General features: G+C 38.5%; 1 protein-coding gene and 1 non-coding gene across 2 annotated transcripts; one reads left to right on the top strand and one right to left on the bottom strand.

The window, feature by feature from the left end:
• The first annotated feature begins 5,410 nt into the window (after nt 1–5,410).
• LOC148844577 (F-box/kelch-repeat protein At2g44130-like) lies at nt 5,411–7,141 on the top strand. Its single transcript, XM_088953446.1, has one exon. The coding sequence runs from the start codon at nt 5,966–5,968 to the stop codon at nt 7,004–7,006; it is 1,041 nt and encodes a 346-aa protein (XP_088809572.1). The 5' UTR covers nt 5,411–5,965; the 3' UTR covers nt 7,007–7,141.
• Nucleotides 7,142–9,069: 1,928 nt separating this feature from the next.
• TRNAQ-CUG (transfer RNA glutamine (anticodon CUG)) lies at nt 9,070–9,141 on the bottom strand. Its single transcript has one exon. It is a non-coding gene; the product is annotated as a tRNA-Gln (tRNA).
• Nucleotides 9,142–11,394: the final 2,253 nt, after the last annotated feature.

Here is an 11,394-nt window from a genome sequence, read left to right as displayed (position 1 = left end):
AGAGACCCAGATTTGTATGAGCAATAAGACTTATCATATATGAAACCATTGGTTGGGGAATTGGACAGGGTTCAGGTCTAATCTGTCATGTTCGATGGGCATTATTTTCAAACGGAACCTGAGCCCCACAACCATTAGATATCAGATTAGCTCAACGCAATGGGTTTGCACCAGGCTGTGGAGCCAACGATAACGCCCCATGCAATGGGTTTGCACCAGGAGGCCTACGACCATATTGAATATCTCACTGAGTCTCATGTATGGGAGCCCCCAACAACTCCTATTCCGATTTCATAGGAAGAAAAGGGAAAATACCTAATGAGGCTTTAATAGGAAGGGTCGTGATATCAAATTGATGTTAATTCAAATTCCCAAGATATATGTTTTATTGGCAATAAAAATAAATTTCTTGTTTCAAAGTTTTGTTTTTTTCCCTTTGTTGCAGCAACAGTAGTAAATGGAGGAAGAACAGAATAATCTTGGCATTGCTCCCTTAGCTGTATCGACAAATACATCTTCCTGTCTCCAAGAATGATTAATTGAAGAAAATGCAGAACTCAAAGGAATCGCCTTATTCAGGGTGCTAATTTCCACAACTAAGAATTTGGAGGGCACTTGGAAGCAACAGAAGCATTGGTTGCTGCTGAGGAACAAATCAAAGAAATTTGGGTTTCAAGGTAACACCATTGAGATTGGGAAGTCTGAAATTGGTAAAAGTGAAGAATCTGTTCAATATAATGAGGAGATATCTCTAATCTTGTTTTACTTGCTGGTGTTAAGCCTTAGGGAAGAGGAGTTATTCGAAGTGCTTCAATGGCTACCTCCAAAGACAAAAAAATAAAACCCTTTTAATCAATAATTTCCCTGACATCTTTGCAATCCAATCAATAATTTCTCTCACTGTAATCTCCCTGACATCTTTGCAATCCAATCAATAATTTCCCCCATCTTTTACAATTATTTCATCTTATCATCTCGAAGTAAATCCGATTATTCAAAATGTAACAATGATCTTTCCCATTTTTAATTAAAATTATTAGATGAATCAAATAAAAAGCAAAAGAACAAAGAAAATAATAAATGAAACGAGCTCCCTTTTTTCTCTCTCCTCTTTTGCCGTTCAAAAAAAAAAAAAAAGGTAACGGAGAGTTATCTATAGGAATGGCAACGGAGCGGGGCGGGGACAAGGAGCTTCTCCCCATTTTTGTCCCCGCGAAAATCCTCACCCCCATCTCTGTCCCTGTCCTTGCTAATGGGGACAAGGCTATCCCCATCCCTGTCCCCACGGGGATTTCCATTCCCTGTGATTTTTTATAATGTTAACCATTTTGTTTTTCTTTAAAAAGTAAAAAAATAATTAAAATTTACAATCCTATTAGAAAATATTCAAACATATCCAACCATATTTTTAATAATATTAATATATAGATATATGGGTACATATAAACATATGTAGCGTATGCATATATATATACATATATATATTAGTGGGGATCCCACGAGGCAGGGATTGGGGTCCCCACGGGGCGGGAAGTGCTCTCCTCATCCCCGCCTCGTCCCCACTAGTGGGGATGAAAATTTCCCCATCCCCATCCCTGTGAGGGGAAAATCATCCTCATCCCCGCCCCATTCGGGGCAGATCCCCATGGGGATCGGGGAAATGGGGAAAATTGACATCCCTAGTTATTTGTACTCCCGTCATAGGTCTCTAATGTTGGGGCCTTGAAATTTGAAAGGAGGGGCTCAAAGAGAATGGAATATACAAACCCCTTCATTCAACCAGATGAGGCAATGCAACTGGTGGAAGCGTCACCATGGCCCTCCTTTACCTACCGAAGCTGGTTCTGAATGGTGCCAATCTGCACCTGAATGTCTCCAAGGTGTCGGTCGATGTATGATATTGTCACTTCGATCTAGTCCTAGTTTTTTCTCGCGCGGGATAGGTCGGCCTTGTTCTCGGAGTGCTTAGACGTCAACACATCCTAAGCCTTGCAAGCACGACAATCTTTGAGGTGGTCATGAAGCTCGGAAACTAGTGGGGGAGAGGCACGACACTGGTCTCCCATCCTTGGAGGGTAACTGTAGTGGCCCAAGCGCCCACGCCTGCTGCGTGATGATGTTAACTACCGAAATTCTTGTGCTCGGCATGGGACCCCACAGGGTCGGCCTCTTAGCTAGGGAGCCAAGGGGGTCTTGGAACAGAGTTTGCCACCCATCGAGTGTTGTTGTTTGACTCCTAGGGGTTGGCTCTCTCCGAGCCGCCCAAGCGCTAGCTTACGAGGTACGGGCAGGTCACCCACTATGTTGTCTATGGCTTCTGGCGAGGTAGCCACCCTGTGGGTGGCTTCCTGTCAAATGCCCTATGTTGTCTAACCGCTGGGCCAGGTTGTCCAGCCTGTTCAGGACCAGCTCGAACAGGTCAATCATGACTAAGTTTTGGATATCAAACACGGGGTCTTGCTTGTCAACCATTTCAAGGACACTAGTGAATTAAATTAGGTTTGATTTTTCTTAAGGGAAAGTTTTGAAAATGTTTCCACAAACGGTGCCTATTGTTGCTGCCAAATATGGAGCCAAGGGCAACAATGTAATTTTTAGCATCCGAGGCTGATGGGCCCAACCTATTGAGAGAAAGAAGATGTTAGAGGCCCCATGAGTTACCCCAGGGACAAAGATTCCAATGGTCAAGTTAGCAAAAGGTTGTATGTGGTCGAATTAAGCAAAAGATGAGACTTAGAACTTAAGTTCTAGTGAATTTTTATCTCAATGTGAGAGCCCCTTTTTATAATTGGAGTTTCCTTAGAGAAGGAATAGGTGGAAGCAAGTGTTGGCGGTTGGTAGTCGTTGGTGATGAACGGCTTAAATACATCCGCATTATCAAATATTCCTACATCAACCTTAACAAAGAAAAAATCCAAGAAAAAATCCATGGCTTACCACAATTATAAATAAGAATTCGAAGTTGATAAGGAACTAGTCTCAGCCACGAGCCACATATCTTGACTCATTGATTGGATTTAAAATTTAAAATATATGATTAATTGATTTATATATACATTATATGTTATGTCATGTATTACTATTTAATTTTTATAATCTGCACATAAATCAAGATAAATATGAACATTATATAGTATATATATAGATAAAGATATAGACATATATAAATATATTATATAGATAGATATAAATATGTTACTATATGACTTTAGCATGGTTATACTTATCAAATTAAGAAAAATTCCTACTTACTAATAAGTCTTCGAGGTTGGAAAAAAACAAAAAGAAACAAAAGAAGAATATCTTGAGTAGGCCATGCAGGATACTCAACCAATCTAATGATTACACGTGCAACATTTTATTTCAAAACAGGTTATCTTGTATTCTAGTGGCGTGAGACATGAATGAACCTTCTTAGAGTGGAAATCCATGGTGGAATTGACGTTGATATTCATCCATCCATATATCCATCAATTAAAAGCACCTAAAACGAATGAGGGGGAATGAATCAATGCAGTCTTTTTTCATGTGAATGTGACACCCTCCTATACAAATCCACTGAGCAGTCTATTAAAAGCAGGGGCAGAAAAATGGAGCGGGACCACACTTAATATCTGGCCCGATCCATATCCTTATTTGGAAACTACTCCCCTCCACATGATTCCTTTTTTGCTTGTTCTGGAGCATGATTAGTTCTTCCAGTATAAGAATAAGAAAGTCAGGAGGAAAGGATCAAGTAGTAATCCTACACACATGACAAACAAATTTTGCAATTATATGGGCAGTCCTATTATCTTTACAAGGGATGAAAGAGATTAAAACATAATGAAATTCTTGCAAAAAATTCCTACAATCAGCAATAACTGTGTGAAGTCAACAAGGGACATCTTGAGAGGTGTCCAACAGGATATCTGTTATCTTTTGTGCATCTCCTTCAATGTGAATATAAAAGAGGTGGAGTCCCTTTGCCATTTGGAGTCCAGCTCTAAAAGCCCGCGCCTTAGTATTGTCAAGATCCGTCCTTTCCATTCAAATGGCTCTACTAAATACAAAATTTTCATTGTAATCTCTCAAGGTAATGCCAAGCCCAGAAAAAGAATCTGTATTTGTACTATCGACATTAATCTTTTAAGAATGGGTGAGAGGGAGGAAACCCTCTACAATGGTTGCTGATCATTTGGTTGCTTTGAGAGGTGAGAATGATCCCCTTCCTTTTTAGTGAAGCCAGTTCCTCAATCTTTGCATGGCCCAATGAAATAATTTCTACTGGGTTGAAAGCTTTATTCTCTGTTGCCTTCTTACATCTACTCTTCCAACAGTTTCAGAGGATTATAGCAAATTTACTGAAAAGACCCAGATCATCCATTGGATTGTCTCTGCTCTATTCCCTCCAAAAGGACATCCAATCGAGAAGAGATCAGTCTGGTTTTTCTTTCATGCGCATGGATAATCAAGATCCAAACCAAACTGGTCTTACAGCTTGACAATGGATGAATACATGATCTGCATCCATTTGTGACAGAATTTGTATTAGAATTATTAAGAAAATAAGCTTTAGTATGAAGAATATAGGAGTCATTTCTTCAAATTGTCTTCACCATGTAGGTGTTTTGTGCTCTTTCTCTTATTTTTATCTGGTTGAGCATTTTCAAGTTGTTTCAAACAGTACTTCACGATTATGTAAAAAATAGTTTTTGAAAAAAGAACATTTTACCATTTATTGCAATGGAAATAATGTTTTTATCTTTTTGTCTAAAAATAACAGTATATATATATATATATATATATATATATATATATATATATATATGCACAAAATTAGAAGTTATTTTATTGATTTCCAAGGTGTAGTGATCGTTGTTTAGGGATGATCAGTTTTTCCATCCTCATTAAGTATCCAACTTTCCTAATTCTATCGGGTTGAGGATGGGTATTGTGTTGATAGGGATGGGGATTGATAATGATGCCTAACCACGGATGATGAGTGAATTTTCTACTCCACCCAGACTCCAATTATATATATATATATATATATATATTTTTAAATTATCAATATATATTTAAAATAGTTTTATATTTATTTAAAAAAATCTCTTAATTTTAAGTGGATTTATTTAAGAAAAATAATTAGAGATTCAGACCCTTCATGAAAAATCCGTCTCCATCAAAGATCAAGAATGGAAGGTTATTTTTATCCTCAACAAAGATGAGGATCGGGATAGGAATTCGTTTCAAACGGGATTGGAGTTGGAGAATATGGTCCCCATCCCGTTGCCATTCTTACCATTGTTTGGTAAAACCGAAATAATTTCAAACACATCCTGGATGATTGTCAGGATGGCATTTGGTTTAAATGTTTAATCCCTTATAAAGAAGACCATCCAGTAGTAATTTAACATCAGCATGTTCAAACCCCATGACCAGTTTTTTTTTTCCAAAAAATAGATAAAAACAAATAAAAAGAAAATCCAGAAACCGAAAACAACGCGAGCCCACACTCGGCACTGCCCACAATTTTTTTCCATTTGTGTGACATTTTTGCAGCTTGGTGGGCCTGAGTAGCTTCTACTACTACGTAAGAAATGGACGAACAAAAATAGAGAATTCCAACTCATCAATGCTAGGGTTTATCATATTATTTTATCCATCCACGTGGCAACGCAAAGCCCACTTTTGATCAATCGGACATGATGTACGGGACCCACCGAAGGAAAACCATCACCTGACATGTGCACGAGAATAGCTGCTGACTTGGCATCACTTATCCACTAAAGCCAGTCAAACTACCAGTCAACCCGCTCTTCCTGGTTCTTGATATTTCGTCCAGTTGGTGCTCCGAGTCCACTGAACCATTGTGCGCCACGTGGCAAACAACAGTTGTGGCTACTCGAATCTGATCGTTAACCGTTTCTATAAATACCTCCGTCAACAAACAGACGTCTTCAGAGAAGAGAAGATTTGAAAAATGAGTGAAGCAGAGATTGAGTTGATTCCTAATCTACCTGAAGAAATCGGCCTGGAGTGCCTGATTCGGTTACCCTACACGGAACACAGAGTTGCAGCCCGAGTCTGCCGACGATGGCGAGAGTTGCTCGAAAGCCGGGGCTTCTACTATCAGAGAAAGCAGACGGGGTGCACCCACAAGGTGGCTTGTTTAGTTCAGTCACTTCCTGTGAAAACCGCCGGTGGTGGGCGGAAACCGGCGGGAGCGCCCTTTTATGGAATCACCGTCTTCGATCCGGTGAGTGGGACTTGGGAGCGACTCCACCCGGTCCCTAACTATCCTGACGGGCTCCCGTTGTTCTGTCAGTTATCGAGCGTGGAGGGGAAACTCGTCCTCATGGGCGGGTGGAACCCGGTGAGTTGGGAACCCGTGAAGGACGTATTCGTCTTCGATTTCACGATCCGGCAATGGAGACGAGGAAAGGATATGCCCTCGAAGCGGTCGTTCTTTGCCTCCGGCTCGTTGGACGGAAAAATCTTTGTTGCCGGTGGGCACGACGAGAACAAGAACGCGTTGAAATCGGCGTGGTTTTACGATGTGAGACGGGACGAGTGGGAAGAACTGAGTCAGATGACTGAGGAGCGGGATGAATGCGAAGGAGTGGTCATAGGGAACGAGTTCTGGGTGGTGAGCGGCTACAGTACGGAGAACCAAGGGAGGTTCGAGAGTAGCGCAGAGTGTTATGAAGTTGAAACAGGTCGATGGAGGCGAGTCGAGGGAGCGTGGCCAGCGGGTCGGTGCCCGAGGGTGTGCGTGGGTGTGGAGAAAGAAAAAGATGGGAAGTTGTTTTGCTGGGCCGAATTCGACTCGGCGATTCGGGTTGGAGCTTGTGGGGTGGGGTTGGGCGAGCGGACCCTCGTCACCGGGTCACCGTACATGGGGGCACCTCAGGGAGTGTTTTTAGTGGAGAAGGAGAAAGGACAAAATGGTAAATTGGAGAAGATTGATGCACCAGATGAGTTCTCAGGTTTTGTTCAGTCAGGTTGCTGTGTGGAGATTTGAAAGAGGATGAAGGGTAAAATTGTAATGTGGCTATCTGTAATTTACCGATACCCTTATATTATATATAAATGCATAATTGTAAGTGGATATTTTTTATCGGAAAAAGAAAATTTGATGGGCTACTACTTATTGATATTGACACCCACTGAACACAATCTAATCATAGCAATTGGGAACATCTAATAATGGGAGATGCTCTCGATGTGTGGCTATAATGTCCACTAAGTATGTGTGGGTAGAGTATAAATAACATTGGGAATGTGTGGCCTTTGTTCTTAGGCAGATAAAGACCGAGGCCTTATTAATTATTTAGTAAATTATTTACCGAGTAAGTATTTCATAAATACACTTTCCTTGGTAAATGAAATAAATAAGGCCCCGTTTGGTTTGCAGGAATAGGGGTTTGGAATTGAAATTAGAATGGGCTATTCTGATTTTAACTGTTTGGTTGGACGGAATTGGATTCTCATTTCTATTCCTGTTGGAATGGCATTCTTCCATTTGAAGAAATGGACATTCTCTGCCCTTTTTTTAGGAATAAAATCTCATTCTTACTGATTTTAATTCTCATTCCTGTCTGAACCAAACAGATTATGAGAATGAATCATTCCAATTTCAATTTTAGAGGATTCCAATTCCCATCCCAACTGCAAACCAAACGGACCCCAAGTTTGACAATTTATCATTTTTACTCATATATTTTATTTTTACAAGTAGCAGTTTTATCCAATAATATTTTGGCATATTTAAGAACGATATCACATTTCTAGACAAGTGATACAAGGAAGGTGTATTTACTATGGGACCCACGGAAAGTGTAAAAATTAAGTCAACTTTTCCATTGACTAACCCCCCTCCACCGGGCTAGACTTAAATTGGGCCGAATTTTGAGTGGATGCACCCCATGTGTGGTGAAATGTTAGCGGGCCAAACCCAAAGGCCGCCCTGTAAACAGGTCTATTACCCATATCTAATCTGAAGTAATAAGAAAACACTGACTTTTTTCTTACTTCGTATCAAAAAGATTACTTCCTTGTGATTCATAGATAGATTAGTGTATGCAATAAGGTGGATCCAGATCTGAATTTGTCCATCCAATTTAGATCCAATTGACATGGTCCATATATACCCGATCCATTTTATCAAGTGAAATGAATTTTGACGCGAGTAATGGTATTTAGATTGGACCCACAATTTGTTGGACTTCATTGTTTCTAAATTGAGATCACATACATTTCAGAATATATGCTCAATTTGAAAAGAATACAAATACAAATATGTAAAAATATGTAAAGTATAAATACATACAAAATATAAAGTTTTGTATTCTATATATTTGCATTTATATTCTTATGAACTAAAGCTTAGTTTGGATTTGGAATGAGTACAAATACAAATATGTAGAGTGCAAATATATTCAAAATAAAACAAAATAAAAGGTTTTACACTCTACATACAATATACAAGGCTCGGTTTAGAAAGAATATAAATGCAAATATGTATAATGCAAATACATACAAAATAATATAAAATATAAGATTCTGTACTCTTCTACATATTTGCATTTGCACTTTTTCCAAATTGAGTTTGGAAGCAATACAAATATAAGGTTTTATACTCAATTTAAAAGCAATACAAATATGTATAATGCAAATACATACAAAATAATATAAAATATAAGATTCTGTACTCTTCTACATATTTGCATTTGCACTTTTTCCAAATTGAGTTTGGAAGCAATACAAATATAAGGTTTTATACTCAATTTAAAAGCAATACAAATACAAATATGTATAATATAAATACATACAAAATATAAGATTTTGCACTCTACATACAAAAGATGGTATAGGAAAGGAAAAACAACATTTAAAACGGAACAATAGTCAATAAAAATAAAAACAAAAGTTACACTACGATTTGAATTCGGGTTACTGGATCCAGAGTCCAATGTTCTAACCATTAAACCATGGGACCTCGGCACCTCATTAGTCATTATCTTTAGGATAAGGAGAGGAAAATAACATTAAAAGCGAAACAACGGTCAATAAAAAGAAAAACGAAGGTCCCACCGAGATTTGAACTCGGGTTACTGGATTCAGAGTCCAATGTCCTAACCACTAGACCATGGGACCTGAACGTTTCATTATTTGTAGGATAATATTTTTCTACGATGCGATTATAAACTCCCCTTCTTTCGAATTCACATCTCCACCCCACTACCTATTGAAAACATCTCCCGATGATAATATCAGTTTCAATGATGTTATCATTGAGAGAGATTCCCAATACACGACAGAGATGTGCTATAAGGCACTATGGGGTGGCTCCTGGTGGGGTGGAGATGTGATATCGTACATCTCACCATGAGACTGAGAGTCTGAGACGAGGGGTGGAGTTAGGATTTTATGTTAGGGGGGTCAAATACTAATGAACATAGAGGGGTCAAATGTTAATAAAACAAGGGTAAAGGGTTAAAGTATAAATGAATCATCAATAGGGATTGTGGGGATTTTCAAAGCATTTAAGCCTCACATCTGGAACATCTCCATGCTTGTAAGTTGTCATTCATGGGGAGATATTCTCAATACACAGTTGCAATGTGATATGGGGTTGGTGTAAGGTGAGCCCTATGAGAAGCAAATTCGATTTCATATGAAATGTGTGGGACCTGATCATTTTGAAAGCACATTGGAACTATTTTATTGGCAACATATCCAAGCCACATATTAATTATGGCTATGTTTTGAGCCGATGATGTTTTTCAAAAACGGCATCAAGTCAATGCCATATTGGATATTTGTTGTTTGGGAAAACGATCCTTATTAGGTTGAATTTTTTAAAGAAAATAAAAAACTTTCTCATACCATGCCTTAGAGATCGGAAAAGTCTTGGCATGAAAAAAATGCCCTTACCCTTTGGGCAAATTCTCATTTTTATATCATTGCTAGCAATGTTTGCTGATGCAGTGTTAAAAAAATGCCTAACTGACAGCAATGAAACCAAATTTGTGCTCCTAAGCGATCAATGAGGATCCTCTGTTGGATCAAGGGATGGGATTCCTCTTGACAATTCGTGTCCTGAAAGAGACTTAATTTGCAGAAAATCCTGACACATTTTTTTTTAGTGAAACAAAAACATCGCTTCTGCCTTATAGAAAAAAAAAATCAAGATACTGTTGAGGTATTGATGCTATAGGCTTAAAAAGGTAATTTGGCCCTTTTCTGGATTGGGAATGTAAATCTCAGGGTTCTAAAGGTAGACCAGTATTTCATTCATACCCGTAGAAGACTTGACCAAAGGGACCTGGTTCTGCACTTTCTTCTATGGGGAGTCAAAGAGGAGGAAAAACCCTTCAGAAAAACAAGTAATGGTTGTGTGACTGTGGTCTTGTGGAAATTCAAAATCACGTCCCGGTCTTCACTTGATCGAATAGGAGAAGCAATGGTGAGCTTATCAAAGCAAAGTTGGATTCAGTTTGGAAAGAGTACAAATGCAAATATGTACAGTGCAAATGCATGCAAAATAATACAAAATATAAGGTTTTACATTCTACATATTTGCATTTGTACTCTTTTCAAACTGAGCCTGTGTAACAAATCCTGAAGCAACTTATTCCCATCTGTTTGGAGTTAGACCCTGAAAGACCAAAAAAAAGCCCCAGCCCTTCAAGTTTGAGGAAATGTGATCCACGCATTTAGAGTGCAAGGACCTCATTTGCTATGTATGGAATTCTCCTGTTAAAGGATCAACTCAAGAGAAGGTCTATAAAAACTGTAAATTCCTTAGCTCTGCCCTTAAAAAGTGGAATGGAGAAGTCTTCGGCAATGTCAGAAAGCAGATTGATGGTTTAAAAATTTGCATTCGAAAAGAGATTGAGGCCCCAACTCCTCTTAGTGATGTGAATAAAATGAAATCTTTAGAGAGAGAAATATGGAGATAAAAATCCAACCAAATTATAAAGTTGAAGGACAAAAATATGGAATAAAAATATGTGAGCCCAAAAAGCTAGAATATCTTGGCTTAAATATGGAGATAAAAATAGTAGATTTTTTTATGCCCACACTATGAAGAGAAAAGCGAGGAACAAAATTACAAAGTTGAAGGACAAAAATAATAGGGAAATTTCTTGATTAGTACTATGCACTTTGGGCCTAGTGACACTCCCCCCCCCCCCCCCCCCTTGAACTTTAAAACGCTACAATTCAATATCTGAATTTTCAAAAAGTGTTAATGTAGTACTTACCATTAATGGCATTTAAAAAAACACAAATGCCCTTTGAGTGTCATATAATTTTCTTTATCAGCCATCCAAATGTTAACAAAAAATAGACAATCCCAAATCTTTGCCTCTTCTATTCAAAAAAGTTGGGAATGCCCATTAACAT

This window comes from Nelumbo lutea, chromosome 7 (assembly GCF_056320005.1).
Source record: "Nelumbo lutea isolate HS-2025 chromosome 7, American lotus-T2T, whole genome shotgun sequence".
Taxonomy (NCBI): domain Eukaryota; kingdom Viridiplantae; phylum Streptophyta; class Magnoliopsida; order Proteales; family Nelumbonaceae; genus Nelumbo; species Nelumbo lutea.
This window is presented reverse-complemented; position numbering and strand designations above follow the sequence as displayed.